Raw genomic sequence first — 24,342 nt, 5'->3', positions numbered from 1 at the left:
TCGACCTCCCTCCTTTCCACCTTGCAAGACATTGTACAGAATCCACCACTCACTAGACCCAACATTGATGCTATCACTGATGAGTTCAATTCACTCATTTATGACTCATTAAATAGCTCAATTGGACATCGACCCTCTCGCCCAAATCATTGGAAATCCTTCTGGAATGTAGCTTTGCAAACAGCAGCAGATCGTCGTAACCAATGTTACAAAAAATGGCGCCTAGCAATAGGTATTGACAAAGTTGTTTGGTGGACTAAACACAAACATGCACAGGCCGAATTCCGATCTCAGGTTCAGCAAGCAAAACGTCAGTCTTGGCATGTCTTTTGTCAGTCTATGGAATGTGACTTCAGCAAAGCAACATCAAAGATAAAGCAGTTAAAACGCCATAGACAGCCACAACATACTTTCCAGCACGATGATAGACCAGCTGTAGCAGCAGCAACAATGTGTGACTATTTGGCAACAGTATATAGTGAACATATACTTCCAGCAACCCGACCACCAGCACCAATGACCACTTGTAACAGTGTGCCTTTTGCCTCTGATGACTCTCCCTTTACCTCACCAATTGTAGAGGAATTCATGCAATTTATGCCTAACCGCAAGGCACCAGGACCAGACCATATCAGAGCTGAAATGCTAAAACCTGTAAAAACATATGTCTCACCCATTCTTACTTTATTATTTACAGTTTGCTGGCAATGGTCATATGTTCCAAGTTTGTGGCGCCAAGCCCAGGTCTTCCCAATCTTCAAGAAGGGTAGTCCAACTGACCCGGCAAACTACTGGCCAATCTCCTTGACCTCTGTACTGCGTAAGCTTTTTGAGATGTGTATATCCCCCCAGTTGCACAAGTACTCTCCTCCTTTGGATGTGGCTCAAGGTGGTTTTCGTCCTCACCGTGGTGCTTTGGATCAAGCTCTCTGTCTCCATGATCTGATGAAAGCCTATTATCACTGTCATAAGCACTACCCTGTTGTTGCAATTCTGGATATCAAGGCTGCCTATGATACAGTAGATTGACGAATCATCTGGCATGCTTTACAACAACGTGGCACTCCACCAGCCCTTTTGGGCCTCTTAGTTAACATGTTTGACAATGTCTCTATCTCTGTCCTTCTGGATAACTTTTCTTCACACTCGTTCTCACCTGCCACTGGGGTTCTCCAATGTTCTGTCCTCAGTCCACATCTGTATTCAATATATATCAACTCCCTGCCCCCATTGCTCCGCACAGTTGCTCACTCACAAACTACAACCCATGTTCCATCACCCTCTCCTACCTCATTGGATGCGTATAATGCTCTTCTTGCTCCTTCAGGTGTGGATGGCTTTGGACATATTCATTTCTCAACACCTATCAATTCTCTGCTCTTTGCCGACAATGTAGCTATTTTTTGTTCTCTTTCAGACGTTCAGACCATGCTAGATCTTGCTGCAGACCACTCTCTTACTCTTGGATATCGATGGAGCCCAACCAAATGTGAAGTTATATATCTCAAAACACGTGCAAGCTCGCCAGTTTCTCTTCTTCTATATGGTCAAGTTCTCCCTGCCACTGACCAGTTCATTTATCTGGGTGTTCCTTTTGCTAATAAGGGTATTTCTTCCAAGTCCATTGCCACTCATAGACGTTCTGATACACTTGCTACAATGGCAACACTAAACTCTGTTGGAGCTTGTCGTTCTGGTTTTTCTCTGCTGCTCAGCTCACGATTGTATAAGACCTTTGTCCGCCCAAAGTTTGAATATGATTTGGCAATCTCCACTCTTCTGAAACAAGATATCAAAGTGCTGGAGTCCATTCAAGATAAGTGTCTTCACATAATTGTTGGAGGCATGCCACGTCCTCCACAACTGTGTTAAAACACATCTGCAATCTACCAAGTATGAAGTTCCATGCCAATGCTCTTATTGCCAAGTTCTGTATAAGATCATGCTTTTTGCCGGCCCAGTGCCTCCTGTCTCTTTTGTACCGTCATCATACCGTTTATTCTTCACTTGTCTCCTTGGGAAAAACCCATCTTCTGTCCAATCTCCCTCCAACACTCAAACTTTGAAGCCCTAGTGCTGTAAAAAATCATTTTGAAAGCATTAGAGAAGCTGGATTTGCAATCTTTCTCCAGTCCAATACGCAAGTTCTCATTCAAGCATGCCGCCCAGTTCTTGGAGTTGATCCAATCTTGTTTTTGCCAACCTCACGTATGGAACGTGGCCGTTTGATTCGTTGGAGAATGGGGTGGTTACCAGGCAAACCAAAGGAATGTCCTTGTGGATCAGATCATACCTCACACTGCCATTTGTTGGATTGTCCACTTGTTCCTGTGGCACTATTTGAACAGTTGCCTCAACCTGACCAAGATCAGATACACAGAATTGATTTTGCCATCACATCCTTGCCTTTGTCATTTCAAGAACCGCGATCTGCTTACTGGATACTACTGCTGACTATTCTCTGGCACATAGATATTATATGTAATTCTGATGGTGACTATTCACATGAGACTGAACATGGTACTCTTTGGATATAATTTAGACCTTTTTCTTTTCTTTTCTAGTTCTCTACTTTTCATTTCTTTTTTCTTGCTTTGCATCTCTTCTTTCTCTTTTGTTTTTTTCTGTCTGAAAAGTTCTTTGTTCTGCAATTCTGTCTCCTCCCTTTCACTGTTACAACTATTTTCACAGCTGCAAAGTGGAGAGCAGGTTCAGCCATTGAAGCTAGTATGATTTGATCACTGGAAAAATTTACCGATTTTATCTTGCTCAAATATCAGACAAATCCAAGCAGAAGATGAGATACTCCCCCATTAATAGTAATATTTAATTTTGATACAAAGTGAACTTTTATCTATGGCGATGAAGTATATGATCAGATATATAGGTTGACAGAGTCTAAAGGTATATGAGTTTATATTCAGCAAGCTGCGCAAAACTAATAATATATTATACCTGCACTTTACTCTTAATGAATACAGTGTTTTGTATGGCCTGTTATAATTTATATGCACAAACTCAAATGACGAGATGACCAATTCTATAGAATTCTCTGTTAGATTTGATATATGGTGATTGGATTTGTTTCTTATGAAAGCAATAAAAAAAGCCGGGATGAAACAAATTGTGGAAATGGGTTATATGTTTAACAGTCAAAAATGAGGAAACAGATCTTTATTGTATGTAAAAGTGAGGAAACAGGTTTTTTTTATTGTATATAAAAGTGAGGAAACAGGTTTTTTTATTATATATAGAATTGAGGAAACTGGTCTTTTTATTGCATATAAAACCAGATGAATAGGCTTGGTTTTCTTTATTAAAACAAGCCTCTTTGGTTTGTTTATTTTTTGTAATATTTGAATAATAATAATATTCTTTAGCTGAATTTTATTTCATTTGATGTAATCAATAGTTTCTAGATATATATGGTCTATTCTTGCTTTTTTTGAGTCTCGTATGCTTTTGTTGTATTGGTTGATACTCTTTCTTGCTGTATTACCAGCATTATTTCTTGCTTATTTTGAGTGAGCTATATAACTTACTTGATGGTATACTTAACTTTCTAAGAGTGAAAGAGAAAATATTAATTTTTTAGATAAACCCAATGTTTTTTTCTTTGTAATACTTACTCTCTAGTTGAGATCTACTGACTGGTTTTAACAATGAATTATACTTAACTTGGTTGTATTGGTGGCCGTGGTTTAGTATTGTTGATTAAACTACAATAAACAGCTTTAAGTATTGTGTACAAACAAGTATTAAAATATAATGAACAATTGTCAAAGTTAACTTATCAGAGAATAATCAAACGTAAAATAAGATAAAAACTAGTTCATGCTGATTACAGTAGAGATCTTGAGTGAGAGGTCTATGTGAACTGTAATAGATAAGAAAAAAGAGACAATGGCCATGTGATAAAGTCTTACCATCATAATAGATTGTAACATCAATGTCAAAGATAACAGAGATTGCTGGGGGTTACATAAAATAAGATCGTCAGTGATGAGTATTTATCATATTGTTATTCCTTTTTTGTCTGCAATAAATAATATCTATCATGAAAAGTAAGAGAATGTATAATGATGATCAGCTATATAGTAATGGTAGGAAGAACATAATAGACATAAGAACAAGAAGAAAAAGAATGCACAAAAGAAAAGAGTCACTAGCAAGAAATAAAAAACCAAAATAAATAAGTCAAAAAAAGAAAAAAAAAAGAAAAAAAAAGCGATGATGTATGTTTGTTTGACCCTGAGAAAATGCTGGCAATAAAATACCGTTCTGAAGAAAAAAAAAGTGATTCCTGCTCAGCTTCATATCTGATAAGCCATGTCTCACTGGGTTAAAAGATATGTTACTGAATAAAGATTACTATTAATAAAATGTAGCTAAATAGTGTTCATAATATGATAACAAACTATCTTTTCTCTCGCTTCATTTTATTATCTGTATATATATATCCAAAATGATCATTTGAAATGTATATTGATAATTAACTATCATTAATATGTATTCAATAAAAGAAACATGAGAAATTGCCACATTTCTCCTCTCCATCACCAAAACATCAGAATGTGTGCTGTTGAACGTAGTGAACTAGCAACTACTACTAACATTGCTTGCACTCCAGGCACTGTCTCTCTTGCTGTCACTGCCCCCAATACAGAGCTTGATGTTGGTCAGAGAGACTCGATTCTTGAGCTCCTGGAATCAACCAATAAGAAAATCGATTCGTTGAGTAGTGAAATCAATAAGATATCAAGATGGATGAATAATGTGGAAACAGGTGTTCGTCTCTCAAATGAGACAAATGTCTATCTTAAAAAGGCTGTCAATGATATTATTGACACACAAACAACACTCAACAGTGCTACCACAAGCAACATGACAAATAGAAACACTATCTCAGTAAGAGACTATGCTTCTCTGATAGAAGAGGATACAACTGTATCAGATATAAATTTATTTGGAAAACGTTACCCAAAAATATCAGTATATAAACTTTTAAAATGAATATAACCTTTCCATATTTCTAACAAAAAAAACTATAGGAACTCATCCATGGGTACATAAGAAACCCGAATTTCACCAGTTTGGATCGCACCAAAATTGCTGAAAATAACGAAAGAGTAGGATGGTCTTTGACAAATAATTTCAAGAACGAATATAACAATGCTCTTGCCGTGCGACTTGTGAATTATCTGAGAATTCAGAAAGATGCTGTTGATGTTCCCACAAGCGATCTTATCAGAATAATAAAGAACCACTTTTGGAACCAAGTACGTGAATTCAGATCCTCTCCTAGTAAGAAAACTTCTTGGAAAAGCTTGTCAAAAAGACACAGTTGCAAAAAGGCAGTAAGTTGGAATTTTAAGTAAAAAGTATATTTATATTTTACTTCCTTATATTTAAAATATTTTACGTATAGCTTTACGATCATTGTGTCTTAACATACCAGATCTACAAAACTAATATTGACACATTGATAAAAATATCTGATTGTGGTAGAGTTCTTTTGAGAACTGTCATGTCAGATGGCGAGAGTGATGAAGAAGGAAAATTACAAGTTTATTGTCCTAGCTGGAGAAGCGATAAGGTATTTTCATATAGAAAAAAAAATCTTTAAAACACTATATTTGATAAGACAAGTTACTTATATATTTCTTTTATAAAAATAGCTTCAAGTGGTTATTAATACGGTTGATGACTTTTCTGTTGTCAGACTAAAGAAAAAGGCAAATAGTTTGTTGGAGCGAAACCATTCAACTAGAACTGAGAGTATTCCTGCTAGCTTGACTGTCATGTTACCAGAATGGGCAATTTCAATGGAATAAAAACAAATAAAAACAAAAAACCCGGGTAAATAAAATGATATGAATTGAATAAAATAAAATAAAATAAAACGCTTTTTTTCAAGTATTGTGCAAACATATACCTGTTGATGAATCCACAATGTAAAAGATGTGCATCGTTTATACATTGACTTTGGGTTGAATACATTTTCTTTTTGTTTGTTTTTAAAGTAATTTTAGAACATAAGCTATGAAAATATACTATCAAAGGTATATATCAAACTCTCAGGTTAAACATATCTGAACAAAAGATATTTATATATAGTAAGCATATGTATTTATTAATATTAAAGAAATATAAAAGTTATTGACAATATTTAATTGGTATTTTCTATTTATTTTATTTTATTTTTATATTTTAAATAAATATTATTCTAGACAATGAAATAACACACATCTTGATTGCACCTTGTGCACCTCTGTGTTCTCCAATAGCCACGGGTACAAGAATTGTGGTATTTCAGGTACAAAACAATAGAAAAATAAAATATTTGATAATAGAGATGTATAGAAATACTTTGAGACTGTATATAAGTTCTTTTTATTCATAAATAAAAAGTGTCCCTTTTTATAAGAAAACACAATCTGCTCTTGTCATTACGTCTTAGTTTCTTAAGGCTTTCTTCCTTTACTATATTTGGTTATTAGAGTGTATTTACTGCTTAACTAGTGTCGGTGTTACAATTATGACATCAAGTCATAAATCATACTTCTTTAGCTCTTAGCTATTCTTTTCTCTTTTATACTAGAGCTTTAGGACTTCCTACTAAATTAGCTCCATATTGATCTGACACAGTTTACCTGGCAGTATGATATAATTATCTTAACAATCTTTAAGATATTATCTACAGTACTAACTGTAATAATTATTGGGCTGATTACTTAATCATTTATATAAATTTTATACTGACAAGATGATAGCTACTACGCTATCCCAATATGAATATGTTCTTATATGTGATAAATCCAACATCCGAGTGTCTGGATCACCACAAGAATTCTATGCACAGGTAGAATACTCTTAATATTTTCCGCAACAAAATCCTTCTCATTAACTTCAACATCCTCATTAACTCTTGGCTGCAATTTTGTCTCTTTATACCACCGTACATATGCAAACACATGCCGACTCAAATGGTCAGCAAACGAGTTTGTGGTAGTGTTTACAAAGAGGTACTGTATCTGCCCAGTATACGCATTGATATATCTGTCATTGCTTGTTTGGAAAAGGGCCTGGATGTATGACCTGCGCTTGGCCATACCATCACCACCTTTGTACACCTGTCCCAGAAGATGAATCGATTTCATTTTCTGAATCTGATTATTGACCATCTTTTGATCTGGTCCAGGCTGGCAATAATGGCAGAGGGCCTGGTCATCATAAGTCTCCTGGTAGTATACCAACAAGTTTAAGTACTCGGATTCCTTCATACTGGTTTCCCTTTCTAGCTCCAATGGAAAAGTAGAAGGCGGTAAAGGCTCATTGCCTTTGGTGATATCAAAGTTTGCATTTGCAGATGCAATGAAATCATCAAGTACAAAAGCAGAGGAAGCAGAGGAAGCAGAGGAAGCAAAGGAAGCAGAGGAAACAGATGGACCAATTAGCTTGACAAGAAGACCAGCATGAGATGGGCAGATACAAGGAATGATGCCATGAGCAAGGTCACTCTTATATGCATCTTCCAGGTACCTTCTCATGTAATTGGCCTCAAAGCCATTCCTCCAATTGGTAGCATAGTTCTTGAGGACGCCATTGAACCTCTCAAAGCTAAACAACCAATAGCCATACACTGGCCCAAAACTGACGATTGTCTCTTTTAGATACAAATGGAGATGCATATTTGGCGAAAGGGGATCCAGATCGTACAGAATCTCACATTCCACACAGAAGGCCTCCAGAGAGCAATGGGCCTTATCCAGATCCTCAGTGGAAATACTTGGACTTGATAGAAGATGGCATGCATTGATAAAGCAGATTCAGTTCTGCAGGTAAATATCCAGAAGACGGCCTCGCAGAAGAATGGGAGAGTACACCAGGCACCAGGATTTTCATTTGTCAGCCTTCATGAAAGGGAAACCCTTGTCAATCTTCTTTCTCAGAGGGTATAGTCAGGGGGTATAATCATCTTGTTAGTATCTGCCTGCATATCTGACAAGTCTGCATCAGTCAATGCTCCTTCTGACCTCCATCTCTCCATCATGCGTTTCGCTGTTCCCAGGAAGAGGTTATGTATTGGATTGATAATTGTGCACTTGGCTGCATTAAAGTACTTGAGATTGTAAAGTTCTGACCAGCGAACTCCATTCTCTCTTTCCAACCTCATATGCTGGGCATCGCTACTTGCATTTCTCCACATTGTTGCATCTTGTCTATTGGCTTCTTCAGTGCGATGGACCCACTCGGAAAATACAAAGCCAGAGTAGTCTACACCATGACCTTTTTCAAGGCGAGGAAAATGGCAGTCGCATTTATGGCAGGCATTTATACTGGCACGGGATGTAAACCCACAGGTCTTGTGAGCAGCAGGGATGTCACAGGCTACCAAAAGCAAGGCAGCACAAACAAGAGCACCTTGGGGACACTGGGCTGTTGGGATCATCACACCCATATACAACTGTTTGAGCTCCTCGACGAGGGGATGGAGGTAGTGATTGATCTCACTTGTATTGGCTTCTTTTGGTCCTGGCATGAGCCCAACGAGGACAATGTTCTCCTTCTTATACCGTTCGGACCTTGACAAATTGTTAACCAAAAGGTAAATGGCCCCGCATGAGTAGGTGACTCCATTGAAAGGCTGGAACCAATCGATGTTCAATGTGAGCACAAGAGAATGCTCATGAGCCATGAATTGATTGTTGTTATGATCCTTCAATTCGCCCACTTGGCACCATTGTAGATGTCAAACATCATATCAGGGACTTGATGTCTGTATCTCCACGCATTAATGGCTGCCTCAAATCCAGGGTGACAAAAGAAGATTCTGAATGCACTGGTGATAGAGTTGTATAAATATGCTCTCTTAGGTCTAGAAGAGTTCAAAGGTGCTGACAAGAAAAGCTGGTTTCTGCATGTAGCCTCCAAAAGCTTTTGGAAGTTGCAGCACTGAGGAACGCCTTCGGACTCAAGGTATGTCTGGTGACATTCACTGCAGATGACAAAACACTAAACACTTTTGATCATAGTATTCAGTCCAGTCATATTACTGAGGCCACTGGAGCTCAAGGGAAGACGGAAGGACTGTCCAAAATGCATAGGAACCTTGTTGAGAAACTTAATGAGAATGGCACCAACGGAATTCACAACATACTTTGATATGAAAAAGGCAGCAAAAGAGGCAATGAAGGCGTTTATGAGATCAGTTGGCATCTCAGATGAAGAAAAGTTTTCTGTTTGATAATGATATTAGTATATGTTATATTTTTTAGTTTACAAGTTTAGTTTTTTGTATTAACCTTCAATATCTTCAGAATCGTCCAAATCAGCCAAAGCATCAAGAGTGTTCTGAGCTTCTGACTCAATGCTGTCATCATCACTGTCACTTTCACTATCAAATAACAAATCTTCGGTAAAAGCAGGTAGATCTTCTGTAGCTATGTTGGTATAAAAAGCGTTAAAGACTATACTTCCATTATACTACTTTAATAAAATTATATACTTACATTCAATTTGCTCATTGACTTCATTGTTCTTGGCATCAATCTCCATGTCATTGTCATTTAGCTCATGTAGCGTTTGTGTAGAAGGCACTGTAATATATAATTATACATATTTTTGTTAGACACAAAAAAAAAGACTTTTAATTCTAGTTGGAAAAGTGTTGCTGTATATTATACTTACAAAGATAAACTCTTTTAAACTTTTCAATGAGATCAGCAGAAGCATGTCTTCTGTATGTCTGCTTGGACATCATCTCAAAAGCTTGATCATAAGGAGAGCAGACGAAGCATATACATTTGACTTGAATATTAGAATAGGTAGACATATTTGGTTTGTAAAAGTTGGTTTTTTTTAGAGTTAACAATAAAGAAAAATGATTCAGATTGTTATGTATGAGGTAAAAATAAGATATAAAATAAAACAAGTGCAGACGAGAGTACGGTAAGACTTTGTTTTATTAGAAGAAGTGAAAGAATCAGAAAAAAGATGCTGTTCTATTGCTATTAGTATTGTGCGTTTATATAGACATTGTATTTAGCTTGGTGATGATATGATGATATCATGTAATGTCTGTTTCTCTACCATTATCTTCTATGATTTAGTTCTTATGTTTTTAGTGTTATTGACTAGAGTCTTAGTATTTGTCTTAGTATGTTCTTTACGTAATTTCCTTGTATAAGGGAAGGTATATCTTTTAGTATCGTTACTAGTTGTCGGTAACTCAATGTACGTATTTATTGAGTGTCTGTACTTTTAATTTAAATCTACGATTATGTTGGATACAACACAGATACATAGTTTATTTTATTCCTTTTATAGCTTAACAAATCTCAAACTGCCAGAATTGACATCTGTAATCATAGTTGGTAATTGACTATAAACAGTATCATTTGTTTTATCCTGGGTAAAATATCATAATCTTGCCGATTGGTCCTTGCATATGTTTTAGATAATGTCTCACTATATTACCATTACTATACGAGTGTCATATATAATATATATTAAAAGTGTTATACTTTCTTCCTTGAATATATAGTACTTATACACATACAATGAAACAAAGGCTTAATTTTTATTAATTTTTATAATTATTACTATAATAATAGAAAATAAAATTATCTTTTATTGTTTTTTACTAGCAGTGATTTTCATGTTCCAATCTATATATTATTATTATTATTATTATTAATTCATATGAGACAATATACAAAATAATATTAATTCCACAACATACAAAAGAATAAAAAAAATCTCAGGTATACACTCAACTAAAAATATAAAACATTTGACTATTACCCAATAAAAAACCATAATATTACTATCGCCGTTAAAAAATAAAAAAAGATGTGGATTTGAATTTGGCTCTACTATGTATCATATTATCTACCTATTCCTCACAGGTGAAATTAGGGGTTTTTTGCAGTGCAAATCACTGAAGGAGCCCACTGTCCAGTACCCATCACCAGACATTAGCTAACGCTCATGTTTTTTATAACACACATGTCAAATATCTCATTCCTCAATGGTCTAGTGGTTATGATCCGTCGCTTTCACCGTCGTGACCGGGGTTCGATTCCCCGTTGGGGAAAATGTTTTGTTTTTGTCGGCCTGTCAGAGTTGACTGTCAAGTTTCGATCTGGTATTTCTTTTCTGACACTTGTAACTAAGTCGCAGAATCAATACCACTGGGGATCGTCAAGTTTATGAATAGTTTTTTGATAAGAATAAAGATGATTTTTATTAAATGTAATTCTTGACTATTTATACAAAACAATTGTTGTTTTCTGGCTAAAAGAATAGCTATGATAATATGTCTTAGATAGTGGTTATCCAGTAATATCTTTACAAGTATATTCCTCATCTTCAACATCTAAAACATATACAAAGGACCAATTGGCAAAGTCAAGATCTTTTATCCTAAAAAGTCAACCATTACTGGTTGCTTACAATTCCCAATTTTGATTACCAACATCAACTCTAATATTTTTTTTAAACTTATTCAGTTATTATAAATATTTGTTTCAGTTTCTATTCTACTTTTATTAAGCTATGTGCTTTCTAATTCTTTTTTGAGCAAAAGAAAATCACTTTGGTTGATAATTTCAAAAGATAATTCTGTGTAATTATTATTCTGATTGACTGACAAGAATTCTGGCAAGACAATATATACTGTAGAAAAAAATCTACAAGTATTTTTTGATACTTGTAACTTGGAAAAGTCTGACACAGACTTACTAAGTTTAGTATGTGCTAAACCTATTTTAGTACTCGGAAGCTGATATTTAAATATAACTGTCTTACTTTTAAGCCAGAAGGCCATTTTAGATAAATATAGTATGTGAAACTGCTTATCAGTTTATAAAATCACTACGGCAGAGAAAATAGTAACATGTTACCACGTTAGTAACATAACTGCCATTTTTTACTTAATAAAAAATGGCAGTTATAACTCTGTATAAGGCCAAAACAGACACTGTTACCATTTTTTCAAAGAAAATCAAGTGTTTTTCTTTTTCTCTATTATATTCTTTCTTTTGTTCTATTGCTTTCAATTCTAGCACAACCTCTTGTTTTTTCTTTGCAGCTTTAACAGAATAGTCTATTTTTTATTATACAGTATTGAATCAGATTTAATTGAATTGAATCTTTATTTCAATGCATGTTTTTTTTAAATGAAAATGATAATAATAATAGTAATAATGAAAAAATAATTCTATAGGCCACTCACAATAAAAAATGGTTCTGTTTAGCTACTGAAAAACGTATGCAGTAAAATACTACTATTCAAATTTTATTTCATATACTTTGGGTAATCTAATATATCTTAGATAGCACTTATTATTTTTTACCGATTTCTACAAATATACTAATATTAGAGAAAAAACTTAAAATAAATAAATAGATATAATATTATTATAATGCTTACCTTTATATAATATGCTTACTTGTTCAGTAAAATAAGCATTTACTCTAAAAATATATATATATATTAAAGAATGTATTAATATTTAAAATCTATATATAAGAAAAGCAATAAAACATAAGTACTATAGAAAGTTGTTATTGTAGAAGAAGAAAAACTTGAGCAAAGATTCAAGTCATGTAACATGAAACTAATTCGAATTTGATTCATACAACCGGAATGAGCATCTTGTTAGAAAGCTCAAAGTGTTTATTCTACTCAATATACTTACATATAATAGAACGACTCCCGAGCATAATATATCAGTACAAAAATATTACTATTAATTTTTTTCTCAAAAAAAGGCTATATACTATTTCCTTTTATATTTGAATGTAGCAGAATTGTAGATGCTGTATATTAGCTTCAAATTCTTGTAATCACAACATTAGTAAGCATATGAAAGAGGTCGATAAATCTTTTATACGAAAGAAAAAAGAAATAAAAAACATAAAAAGAAAAATGACGAGATAAGAAAAAAAAATGTACTAAAGACAGACTAAAAAAATCAAACTCGGCTAATCACAGCAGCCAAACTACGATCTTTGACTTCTCTTGCGAGCAGGCTTGACACTTGCTGTGGGTGGAGGAGATATACATAAAAGAGTAAGAAGTTTAAATTAGTTTTGTATTAATAGCGCATGAGAAAAAGCAACAATGATAACTTACAGCACATCTGCCATTATAGACGACTCAACATCACCAGTTTTTGACATATCAGAAGAAGAAAGCAAAGAATCACTTATGTCTTGCTGTGTCTATAGTATAATAAAAGGAAATAATGTTAATTAAAGTTTACAATATATAGATTTGTTAATTGATAAACTTACTTTGTTCTTCTCTGCCATTCTTCTCTTGTGCGTCTGGTTGTTGCTCTTGAAGCTTTCCCAAAGAAGGCTTCTTGCACATCACATTCTTTTACATTGGTAAATGTGCAATCCACCATTCTTCGCCAACCTCTCCAAATGCATCATGTAGTATTCCCTGTTTTTCTCTGGGATATTCTTCCATTCTTTTGAGGCCGCAGAATAGTCTTTGTCAATGATATCATGCTTTACTGTATGGCCTAATGTTTTGAGATGCAGTCTTTTTACTGTCAAATCATGGTCTGAAAGAGGGACTAATGGGGGCAAAGGCTGCCTTTGTGGAACTTCTTTGCAGCACGCCTTCCAGTCCTGCTCGTGAAGAATCTGAAGCAACAGATTGTATTTTTGTGCTTCGTTTTTTCCTTTGAACTCACCACCAGTATTGATTACTTGCTTACCGAGCTAATCAGGGTACTCTGTGAGCTGGGCTCTTTTCACAGACTTGGCAATGCGCTCAAGAGCTACAAAAAATGTATGACAATATTAATAAAGTAAATAAATATCTAAGCACAGAATATATATGACTTACAGCTCTGCTCAATAATGCTTTGTTGCATTGTAGTTAGATCTTCCGAACTGACTGCTGGTGCAAATTGATTGCTGAATTACCTTTGAAGCTCGCGCAATTCTTGCTTGATGTCAGCAAGATCAACCTCAATCTTTCAAATTGAGTTGAGAAGAGTTGTGTTAATATTAGACATGTTTAAGTTTTTTTTTAGCTATAAGCAGTGAGTTGAAAAGAAAAAGTGATAGTTTAGACAAGTAGAATAAGAGCAATTTGAGTTTGAGAAAGGCAACGATTTATTACAAGCAATTGATAGCTATTTATATGAAAAAGATACAGACAGATGTACAAACAAAACATATAAAAGAAGGGATGCTTATGCACTTGCATGCATCTGTCTGCACCTGTCTGCAGTAGCTCATGTAAACATGATACAGTCTTTTTGTGTCGACACAACAAAACTGTAAGAAATATAAAGATAAAATGAATTAGACTTTAAATCAATATTATATGTATAAATGTTCATACTTTGCACCGTCTACATATTAAACGTTTTAAAGTATATGATATAATAATATAACTCTATACATATTGCAGATATAGCATGAAATTTGGTTAAAGTTCTCAATGACAAAACCCTGTACCAGTTAAAATTATAACTTTAAATATACTCTACAGTAGCTATATAACATCTGAACATCATATAGTTAATTAGCCCCTTTTTATCAACATTAAAGTAAATGTTATGATACTCAAGTTCATATCATACTTATTATCATTATCAACTAAAACGCGTTTTGATTGATGCTGTCATCAATGATAAAAGTAATTTTAACTGTCATTACTATTATTTACCAAGGGGCATTTTTGACTGAAGCCATACATTTTTGAAAAAGGTGTGCTTTAACTCACATCGGCACTTTCAATTAACACCCCTTTCGATCAGTAGTGCTTATCTTGATGATGTCAGTAAAAGAGTATCAGACTATAGCCCTCATTATCTATATCTATTTCTTTAAGTTTTATACATAAACAAGAAAATAATGCTATTAGCTAAATATATATTCACTATCTCAAAAATATTATTAGTACAACACAGATAATATAAATATGTCTTTTCTACCAATGTGTTTAGACAGTACTACTTTTTTTTAACTGTTAATTATTAGAAGGCTGTTTTTCTTTGCCTTTGGTATTAGAGAGTAATTGATAATTTATTTAAAAAAAAACATAAATTATTTGGTCATTAATTATCCTAAATATACATATACCTCTTTATAAAGCCCAAAGAATATCTAATCACTCACAAGTAAAGAGTACGTGTCTGTTTCACCGGTGCTCTTTTAATGGTACCCCCTTGTCAACCAAGAAGTATTTTAACTTACATCATAATTATTAATGAAGAAGAATCTTTCCAACCACGGGAATTATTTACTGACAGGTGTTTCACCTAGCATTGACATTACTGTAATCATTGCTATATCATCATTATGAGAGAGAAAAAGAAAAAGAGCCGCAAGCATTTTGGTTAAAAAATAAAGAGTATATAAAGATGTCTTTTACATTTAATAAATAGCACCAAAATCCTCTTCGCAGCTTTATTTTATATATTACATACGTACCAACCCAACCAATATGTCTTCTTCCAACGCCAGCCAGCAGAGAGATAGAATATCTACACAGCAATACCAATGTGATCAATGTGTCTTGTTTTTTGATAACTACCAGAAGCTGCAAAACCACAAGAGAATTCACAGAGGAGATTCAGCAACAATGACTGAAATTGACCAGTCTATTCTGGATGATGTTGACATGTACCATGACAAAAATGATACTAGTAATGAAGATGAATCTGTTAGCAATTCAGGTAATGAAAAGAGCTGTAATTGTATTATTTATTTTCCAATTACAAAATAATGTATTACAGAATATACTATGGAGTCTATGGAGCTTGATAATACTATTTCATATAAGTGCGCATGTAATTTTGAGGACAGTGAGGGTGAAGCTCACATTTACGACAGCAGCCGAATCAGTACAAATACTTTTACCAAGGCCAAGTTGATGAGTATTCATCTGTCTCAATTGATGCTACAGCATAGAATTGCTAGAGCAGCATATAGAGACATTGTTCAATTTATAAACACTGTCATCCGAGACCATGACGATATAATGATGGGTAAAATATTATATTTTCTGTTACCTTGTACTTTAATTCCAGATCACTAACATGTAGTGATATCGTTTTTTTTTAGAACCTGGGGCTAAGATCAGTCATGGCGAAACTGTTGATGCTTTGCTCAAGTCAAGGTCAAGTGTCAAGGGCCATGAGTATGATGTCTGCTCTAGTGGTTGTCGATTGTATGGCATTAATGACGACCAGAAATCTTGTGTTGACTGCAGCAAACCGTGATACAAGACTGATCCCGATCAAAGTCAGACACCAGCCGCCAGTATGAAAATTATGTCAGTTGGAGATATGCTTTCTCAAATGTTGGAAGATCCAGCCACAAGAGAACTCCACTGTTACAGATCAAACTGGGAATCTGTAGCTGGTCAGCTAACCGACATTTTTGATTGAAACAATTACAAGCAGTTGGTGCAGCAGGGCCTGTTTTCCAATCCCAATAATATTGATATTGGGCTTTATACCGATGGGTTTGTCAATCAAAAGAAAGGCAAAAACTCATATACCATCATTCATTGCATAATATTCAGCCTAGACCCATCCATCAGGTAATTAATTAATTTATTATTATTTATTATTATTATTACAATTTTTTTAAAAAAAAGTTACTAATAAAATACTTATTTATACTAACAAATACCTTTTGCAACTGGCAGTCTTGCCTGGCCCCAAGAAGCCAACTCATTTGGACTCCTTTCTTATACCCATCATCAATGAATTGCAAGATGTTGAGGCACATGGCTTGGTTGTCAAGCACAATGGAGTGGAGCTTTGCAGATCCAAGGTCTATCTGCGGCTTGCTTCTGCCGATATTCCAGCTGTAGCTGATATGGCCCACATTGATTCCCATACAAGTTTATTTGGTTGCCATTTTTGTGAGACCAAAGGCAAATGCCCTACTAACAGATGACATGGCATGTACTTTGATGACATTTCCGCCTGGTTAAGACCTTTGGAAGACTTCAAAGTAGGCAACCCTGTAAGTATACAAATGTTCAATTAGCCATCTTTTTTTCATACTAAATAACTGCTTGTAATAGTCGAAGAACATATACCAGCCAAGCATATATACCCAACTCTTAACCTTCTCTAGATCATCATTTTTTGCATTAGATGAACTTCATTTAATTGCAAGAGGGATTGGAAAGCTCGTATATGTCCTGATTACTGTCACCCTCACAAAGGAAACCAAATTTTATTATACCCATCCAGACAATACCCTCAATACCACCAAATACCCTTTTCATATATCAAGAGCAGACCTTGTAACAATTGTAAACTGCATCACCAGCTTACAAAAATATATACCCACCTCATTTCAAAGCAGTTTTGACAACGTATTTGCCAAGATCAATGGTACTCACGCAGTTGACTGGCTTGACTTTCTCTTATACCTTGTCTCCACTTTGGTCGTACCTTATTTACCAAATAGGGCTGTCAAAACAGCCCTATTATCTCTTGTGAAAGTTTGTACGCTTGCCTTGCAATGGACGCTGACATCAGAATTGCTTAACAAGATGGAGTTGTAAGTTATTATACGTCTCATATATTATCATTACAAATAGCTGATTATTATCATTTTTTAAATATTAATAATAGATATTTCAAGCACTGGCACTCGTTTTTATATGAAAAAGTCCAGAACAATACCCTGTCTCGTAGTGTTTTCCGACTAGTGCAACATTACCTGGTCCATATACCCTATATCATCAAGCAGCAAGGCCCCCTGCGATGCTACTCCACTCAATCAATGGAGAGAGTAATTGGCATCTTCTCAAAATTGATAAAGTCCAAATCAAAGGGTGGCCAAAACGCCAGTTTTCTCATCAAGCGATTTGCGATTCACAATTATACCAGCACGGCAATCAGCATCTGTGATGAAATCAACCTCATTCGGCCAAAGCCATATGGAAGAGAGAGCTACATGGACCTTCCTAATGATCCTAGTGGTGCGCAGTTGTGGGAGCCGTTTCATCAGTTTGTTAATTTGAACGATGATTTGGTGGAAGGTGTAGGCGGTCCTAGTGTGAAGGAAGCTTTATTGAAATACTACCAGAGAACAACAGTCTTGACTGGCCACGAGTTTGGTGACTCTGTTGTTGTTGTAGCTGCACATCTGTAGATGGACTCGACTGTATATTCCTCATGCATGTACTGAAGAAAGAAAAACGAGACCAGCCGTGGCAACCATTACGTGATGTTTACTTGCCCCTATAGAAAGTAAGTATAATATTTTTCAATATACAATCAAAAGTTGCTTATATTCTATTTATTTATTTATTTTAGCAACCGTAATGTAATTGTTCACAGCTGGCTTGTTGGTACAGTACAGTTCTACTTTCAGCATGTAGATTTCCATGGCTTCCCACACTTTCTTGCTTTCGTGGAGGTCATAAAGGAACATGACACAGCTGACCATGACTCATCAGTACCTATCGTCAAACAACGGTCACAAAGCACCCGTACACTAGGCCACCAAACGCAATCAACTTATGCAGTTATAAGTGTAAATGACATTTGTCATCAAGTTGGTCTGGTCCAATACCCACCAAATGGAAACCAGTTTTATGTAATTGCGCCCTATTATATCTTTAAAAACAACATGCGTATTACTAAAGGCAATCTTTCCATTCTGTAATCCTTTTTATTTTTATCTTATTTTTCTATATGCTCTATATCCTTATATCTTTTATATTTTTTATATCATCCTTGTATCTTATATTCTTTTTTTAATTTTCTCTATTTCTTATGTTTTTTTTAATCTTTATATGTCTTGTCTTTCTTTTCTTCTTTACATACTCCGGTTTATTTTCTATTCTCTATACATCTTATACTTTTCTCTTCATTCCCTATATTCTCTATACGCCATTACGCGATTTAAATAAAATCAAATTGACAATTCATCAAGATAAAAAGAATATCTAAAAAAAAGAACGTAGTTTAAAAAATAAAAAAATGGCAGTTATGTTACCATATCGTTCACACATTCCAAAAATTATTAATCTTAATAATTGTTGACATCTTTGATATTCAATAAAACATATATTTCAATACTCAAAGTGGTCATTACAACTTACAAACATTTTTTACAGCATTGAAAATATTGTACAGCAACAAAAAAAGTGTTTTCATGTTACTTTTTTAAATTGCTACGAATGACATTACCATCTTACAACAAATGGCAGAGATTTTATTGGGTTTCAATCAAAAAAAATAGCAGTTATGTGCCTACTTTTGGCCCAACTGCCATTCATCCTGCCGTAGTGAGAATGACAACTTAAGTGATTTCCTTTTGCTTACAAAAGATGTAGAAAGCACATAGCTTAACAAAAGTAGAATAGAAACCAAAACAGACATTTCTAACGGCTGGGTAGGCTTAGAAAAGATATAAAAGAGAATGTTATTTCATTCAATAAAAGTTATCTATCTTTCTATTGTCTTTTTATTCTTTTATCTTCATTTACGGTTCACAGTGGGTTTGACCAATTTTGGCTGCGTTATAACATTGGAAGAACAACCCAGATTGAAAACAACAAATTCGACTACATTTACAGTGAATTGGAAGATAATCTGGACCAGGAACAACATGTCAAGTCTCGATCTGGTATTTCTTTTCTGGCACTTGTAACTAAGTTGCAGAATCAATACCACTGGGGATTGTCAAGTTTATGAATAGTTTTTAGATAAGAATAAAGATGCTTTTTATTAATTATATTTCTTGACTATTTATACAAAATGATGTTTGATTTCTGACTAAAAGAATAGCTACAATAATATGTCTTAGATGCTTGTTGTCCAGTAATATCTTCTACAAGTATATTCACTATCTTAAACATCTAAAACATATACAACACTACGGGAAAAAAAAGTGGGGTTTTATGGCTGCTTTATGGCGGTTTGACAAGGCGGCTTTGTGGCGATTTTTTGCCAAATATCCACTTTGCCCCCCTGGAGTTTAAATACATATTACAGATCTCCGCTTTCTGATTCTCCTTTGTTGGCTCTTCTATTGGACAGCGTTTCATTCTTTATTGTATAAAGTATATTATATAATCGATTACTTTTATTGGGTACTCTCTTAAATGTCATTTATTACTTTAATATTTTAGCTTAGAAAGGAATTCTATTGGACACTAGTAATTTTTTTTTAATGTTACTTTTATGAAAACAGTTTTTTATTGGATAATATACATGTAAGTGTTTGATCATTTTAATAAATACAAATTTTTATTGGTTATTACAATAGAAGATCATTTTTATTAATCATTTTTATTGGTTGTTATGACAGAAAAAAAATCATATTGCTCATTTTACTGGTTATTATGACAGAAAAATAAATAATATTGTTTATTTTATTGGCTGTTAAAGCATAAAAAAATCTATAGATACATTTTATTGGCTATTTACTATTTAATATTCTAGGTTTTCATAGTAAAATATCCTATTCAATTCCACTACACCGGATTACTTACGAGACTGTAATCTTTTATGGCGGTCCCTCCAGAGATGTGCAACTCTTGCAGTTGATGCCCAGTTTCTGAGACATCTAGTGAAGTCTATACCAGAATCCTTCATTATATTTGCGTGCCTGGCACACATTTCTTTCTTAAGTGCTACTGGTATAGACCCCCAGCTAGGATTAGGACCAAGAGCGATCACTGAAGGATGGGCAGCCATATCATCACATATAAGCTTTGTACACATATTGAGTGTGGCCTTTTCGTTACTTGTTACTTCAATGCCAAGGTCTTCACTTATCATCTTGAAGATATGCTTTAAAGTTATTTCACGGAATATGCTCACCGGTTTGCGGATGGTATTAGCACTAGACTATTAAATGACATATTAATATATATTCAACTCATTTTATTTTTTGTCTTACAATGGCAGAGACAGAAGGCGAAGTGTGTTGGTTGGAAATGTTTCTATTCTCCAGTTGGCTCTGGAGAGCAGTAATCTCCAAATTCAAATCTTCGATGCTTGTCTTCATTTCGAGCTTCAACTCTTCGATCTGTGCCTTCATTTCAAGTTTGGCCTTTTCTTGGCCTGTCTTCAAAGATAGTATCTCATTGTACATGGCGTGTAGCAAAGAGATGGAATTATTATCTGTGTTATTCATGTTGAAAGTTTGGTTTACCTGAGAAAAAGGATTGTTGTGAAAGAAAGATAAAGGCCGAAAAAAATTTCTATTGTCTATTATTAGTTTCATATAAATGAGTTTAATCTATTGGTCCAACCAATATTATTATTGGGCTACTGTAGTTCTAATAACAGCTATTACGCAATGTTTTAGCTTCTGTTCCTGAGTTTATATTTGTATCATCTATGTCATTGCCTACTTGTAGTCATTAAGTCTATACAAATCTCAACGCTATTAAGTATAAAGGCATATTATTTAAAAGGAATTATCAATATTCATACCTTTATTCTTAAGTGTTTATTTCCAACCTAAAAAATGTCTTCAAATTCAATCCTTGATAGTTACCAATGCAATCAATGCAAAGAGCGCCACACCAATTTAAAAAAACCCAAGAGTTGTAGAGCTCAATGCTTTAAGAACCGTCATAGAAGACATAATGATATCCAGACTTCACAGACCACGCCTGTTCCTGGACAAGTCAGTGTTGTTTTGAACACTGTCTCGAATGACACTATCGAGTAAGACTACAAATCACATACATACTATTAGAAAGTGTAATTAATTATATTGTTACCTTCATAAACAAGCAGAGAACGTGCTGATGCAATCGAAGATCAGATCATGGATACACTCAACAGCAAAGATAACGATGATCCAATTATAAATATCTTCAGTAATGATGACAATGATGAGTCTATGGTAAGATATATATATATGTCTTATTATATAATGCTAATTATTATTTACCTTGTTAAAGTATGATGCGGAACTTGGCAACGACATGGATATCATTGAAAACGAAACATCTCCTTTGGTTTTTGACTTCAGTCAGCCTGCACCTACCCCTGACAAAGACGATGCAAAGAACCTTGAGTTTCTCAAGATCATTAAGGATTTTGGTATCTCCCGCAATGCTCATGAAATGATAGTCAAGCATTTCAACAGCATTTTGGAAACATCAACTTGTATTACATACAGAGCATGTACTCCCCATCTTGGCAAAAAGCTTTTGAAGCGTTTCTCGGGTGTTGAAGAGACAGTCCATGATATCTGTCAGAGGGGATGTATGCTCTTTACCAGTCCATCCCAGACTGAGTGCTCCAACTGTGGACAAAGCCGGTACAAAACAAGACGCGGAGAAACCGAGGGTGGTGATCTGGTTGCTGCTGCCATGATGATACAGCTTCCATTGGCGAGACAACTGGCTCTTGCATTAGCCAACGAGAATACAAGAGCAGATATGCATTACTGCCATAATCATGAGCCAAGCTCGGATGGAAGTAAAACCGATGTGTTTGATGGCCAGGTTTACCAGCAAGTAAAACATCTGTTTTCCGGAAAAGATGACATTGCAATTTCGTTGTCTGTTGATGGATTCACGCCACACAATGTTCCTGGTTCTGTAACGATCCTCCATGCCACCATTCTTAACCTGAATCCCATCACTGGAGAAATGACCCTGAATACCCTTGTGTGAAGGTTCATGGTTACATGTGGATATTTAGAGCAATTTTTCATCTCAGCATGTTTTTTGGTGTACATGTTTATAAAGTCATGTTGTAATTTTCTATTGGCTCGGATATAATAACCATCCAAGTTATTTTATCATTATTATTATTATTATTATAAAGTTTGAACAAATAAAGTAAATGTAACACTTGTTTCCCTTTTATCTTAACATTTATAACAAAATAAACACCATGTCCTCTACTTCTGAACTTTATAATAAGAAGTGCTATTGCACAAAATGCAGCGATAATCAACAAGGCTACAGCTTTGTTTCTACACGAACCCTCCAGCGTCACAATAAAAGAGCAAGATATGAAGACATGGAAAGAAGTGAAAGAAGTATGTTTTGTTTTTCATTTTCATTTTCATTTTGGTTATTTTATATAATGTTTTATTTCAATAGATGTATCTGTTCAAAGAAATCTCATGGATATTGATTTTGAAAGTAAGAAACGTTAATTGTGATAAAAAGAGAAGTAAACTAAAAATTGAATTCTATATGTAGCTACATCAAACCAACAAACCGGACCCATAGAAGCAATGGACGGTCAGACCAACTCGCCTGTTTGGGAAGGAGCCCCAATTTCTGACGATGAGGTTGCTTTTAGCAATGAGTCGAATGGCGAAAGCAGTGATGGTGATGAAAATGACAATGACGAAGAAAGCAATGGCGGTGAAGAAAGTGAAGACAATGAAGAGAATATTGTTGAGATTGAAGTCGAAGAATTCGATACTGAAGGTCAGTCCGTGTTAATTAACTAATAAAAAAAGACCCAAAAAAAATTCAAGGAAAAGAACCAAAAAAGAAAAATCTGAAAAAAGGGGGGGTGTTAATTTTTTTTGTTTTTTTTTACAATAGATCCTTTTGCCACCCCAAATATGCCTGAAAATCCGGTACACAGGTTCATTGCTACTTTTGTGGTAATGTTTGCTTCCCGCTATGTGGTCAATAAGGGCGCTGTTGTCTTGATCGAATTCATCAACAAGCTCTTGTCGATTTACGAGCAGGATTTCCAATTGCCCGTGAGTCTTTCTGGTCTCCAAAGCATGACAGGATTCTCAGCCATGACAAAAGGGATTAAGAGATTTGTCGTTTGTCAGGATTGCCACAAGGTGTATGAGGAAAGTGTACCTGCTCCTTTGAATTGTGATTTCGTAAAGCTTGGTGCACATACCGCCTGTAATTGCAAATTAATGGTCCAATCATTGTCTGGTGGTTTGGTCGCAAAGAAGTCTTATGTATATCAGTCTCTCACACGTGCTCTTAAAATTCTTTTCCTCCGTCCCGATTTCGAGCAAAAGATCATGCACTGGAACCAAGAATTCAAGATCACTGATACATTGTGTGATGTTTACGATGGTGAAGCCTGGACTGATTTGAAGGACAATGACAATGAAATTTTTGTTGAGCATCCTCGTTCATTGATGCTGACATTAAACATCGACTGGTTCCAGCCTTTCGATGGTACTAGCTATTCCTGCGGTGCTATCTACCTGGTGATTAACAACCTGCCTAGAAGTGAGCGGTTTAAAGCAGAAAATACAATCCTTGTTGGCCTCATGCCCGGACCAAAAGAGCCAAAATCAGAAGAGATCAATCATTATCTCAAGCCATTAGTCGACGAAATGATACAGCTCTATCTTGGAATACAGATACCCACC

The 24,342-nt window shown here is 34.9% G+C and overlaps 11 protein-coding genes and 1 non-coding gene across 12 annotated transcripts; 7 read left to right on the top strand and 5 right to left on the bottom strand.

Annotated features, from left to right (window-relative positions):
• Window positions 1-1,095: 1,095 nt before the first annotated feature.
• PHYBLDRAFT_152024 (hypothetical protein) lies at window positions 1,096-1,872 on the top strand (the record flags this gene model as incomplete). The annotated part of the gene is made up of 1 exon (XM_018432816.1): window positions 1,096-1,872. One exon carries the CDS (start codon window positions 1,096-1,098, stop codon window positions 1,870-1,872), a length of 777 nt encoding a protein of 258 aa, XP_018284793.1.
• A 23-nt stretch (window positions 1,873-1,895) lies between these two features.
• PHYBLDRAFT_152023 (hypothetical protein) lies at window positions 1,896-2,738 on the top strand (the record flags this gene model as incomplete). Its single annotated transcript, XM_018432815.1, has 3 exons — window positions 1,896-2,035; window positions 2,099-2,520; window positions 2,692-2,738. The coding sequence occupies 3 exons, from the start codon at window positions 1,896-1,898 to the stop codon at window positions 2,736-2,738; spliced, it is 609 nt and encodes a 202-aa protein (XP_018284792.1).
• Window positions 2,739-4,527: 1,789 nt separating this feature from the next.
• PHYBLDRAFT_152022 (hypothetical protein) lies at window positions 4,528-5,834 on the top strand (the record flags this gene model as incomplete). Its single annotated transcript, XM_018432814.1, has 4 exons — window positions 4,528-4,992; window positions 5,052-5,357; window positions 5,429-5,596; window positions 5,679-5,834. 4 exons carry the CDS (start codon window positions 4,528-4,530, stop codon window positions 5,832-5,834), a joined length of 1,095 nt encoding a protein of 364 aa, XP_018284791.1.
• A 969-nt stretch (window positions 5,835-6,803) lies between these two features.
• Window positions 6,804-7,905, bottom strand: PHYBLDRAFT_152021 (hypothetical protein; the record flags this gene model as incomplete). Its single annotated transcript, XM_018432813.1, has 2 exons — window positions 6,804-7,794; window positions 7,859-7,905. The coding sequence occupies 2 exons, from the start codon at window positions 7,903-7,905 to the stop codon at window positions 6,804-6,806; spliced, it is 1,038 nt and encodes a 345-aa protein (XP_018284790.1).
• Window positions 7,906-8,056: 151 nt separating this feature from the next.
• Window positions 8,057-8,596, bottom strand: PHYBLDRAFT_102132 (hypothetical protein; the record flags this gene model as incomplete). Its single annotated transcript, XM_018427671.1, has 1 exon — window positions 8,057-8,596. A coding segment is annotated over one exon (540 nt), but the record flags the coding sequence as incomplete, so codon positions are not given.
• Window positions 8,597-8,721: 125 nt separating this feature from the next.
• On the bottom strand, window positions 8,722-9,835 carry PHYBLDRAFT_152019 (hypothetical protein; the record flags this gene model as incomplete). The annotated part of the gene is made up of 5 exons (XM_018432812.1): window positions 8,722-8,966; window positions 9,057-9,239; window positions 9,306-9,443; window positions 9,513-9,599; window positions 9,691-9,835. 5 exons carry the CDS (start codon window positions 9,833-9,835, stop codon window positions 8,722-8,724), a joined length of 798 nt encoding a protein of 265 aa, XP_018284788.1.
• Window positions 9,836-11,026: 1,191 nt separating this feature from the next.
• On the top strand, window positions 11,027-11,098 carry PHYBLDRAFT_t271. Its single transcript has one exon. It is a non-coding gene; the product is annotated as a tRNA-Glu (tRNA).
• Window positions 11,099-13,008: 1,910 nt separating this feature from the next.
• Window positions 13,009-13,895, bottom strand: PHYBLDRAFT_152018 (hypothetical protein; the record flags this gene model as incomplete). The annotated part of the gene is made up of 6 exons (XM_018432811.1): window positions 13,009-13,045; window positions 13,142-13,230; window positions 13,303-13,372; window positions 13,430-13,740; window positions 13,777-13,799; window positions 13,868-13,895. 6 exons carry the CDS (start codon window positions 13,893-13,895, stop codon window positions 13,009-13,011), a joined length of 558 nt encoding a protein of 185 aa, XP_018284787.1.
• Window positions 13,896-15,478: 1,583 nt separating this feature from the next.
• PHYBLDRAFT_174783 (C2H2-type zinc finger transcription factor) lies at window positions 15,479-16,424 on the top strand (the record flags this gene model as incomplete). Its single annotated transcript, XM_018437338.1, has 4 exons — window positions 15,479-15,710; window positions 15,771-16,022; window positions 16,099-16,235; window positions 16,263-16,424. 4 exons carry the CDS (start codon window positions 15,479-15,481, stop codon window positions 16,422-16,424), a joined length of 783 nt encoding a protein of 260 aa, XP_018284786.1.
• Window positions 16,425-16,947: 523 nt separating this feature from the next.
• On the top strand, window positions 16,948-18,669 carry PHYBLDRAFT_70261 (hypothetical protein; the record flags this gene model as incomplete). Its single annotated transcript, XM_018442248.1, has 4 exons — window positions 16,948-17,010; window positions 17,072-17,556; window positions 17,631-18,149; window positions 18,318-18,669. The coding sequence occupies 4 exons, from the start codon at window positions 16,948-16,950 to the stop codon at window positions 18,667-18,669; spliced, it is 1,419 nt and encodes a 472-aa protein (XP_018284785.1).
• A 1,238-nt stretch (window positions 18,670-19,907) lies between these two features.
• Window positions 19,908-21,150, bottom strand: PHYBLDRAFT_70939 (hypothetical protein; the record flags this gene model as incomplete). The annotated part of the gene is made up of 3 exons (XM_018442366.1): window positions 19,908-19,979; window positions 20,766-20,861; window positions 20,914-21,150. The coding sequence occupies 3 exons, from the start codon at window positions 21,148-21,150 to the stop codon at window positions 19,908-19,910; spliced, it is 405 nt and encodes a 134-aa protein (XP_018284784.1).
• A 336-nt stretch (window positions 21,151-21,486) lies between these two features.
• On the top strand, window positions 21,487-22,734 carry PHYBLDRAFT_174780 (hypothetical protein; the record flags this gene model as incomplete). Its single annotated transcript, XM_018437337.1, has 4 exons — window positions 21,487-21,689; window positions 21,759-21,870; window positions 21,929-22,290; window positions 22,677-22,734. 4 exons carry the CDS (start codon window positions 21,487-21,489, stop codon window positions 22,732-22,734), a joined length of 735 nt encoding a protein of 244 aa, XP_018284783.1.
• Between the last annotated feature and the right edge of the window lie 1,608 nt (window positions 22,735-24,342).

Source organism: Phycomyces blakesleeanus (genome assembly GCF_001638985.1).
Source record: "Phycomyces blakesleeanus NRRL 1555(-) unplaced genomic scaffold PHYBLscaffold_33, whole genome shotgun sequence".
Taxonomy (NCBI): domain Eukaryota; kingdom Fungi; phylum Mucoromycota; class Mucoromycetes; order Mucorales; family Phycomycetaceae; genus Phycomyces; species Phycomyces blakesleeanus.
Note: the sequence above shows the minus strand (reverse complement) of the source record. Positions and strands in the feature narration are given on the sequence as shown.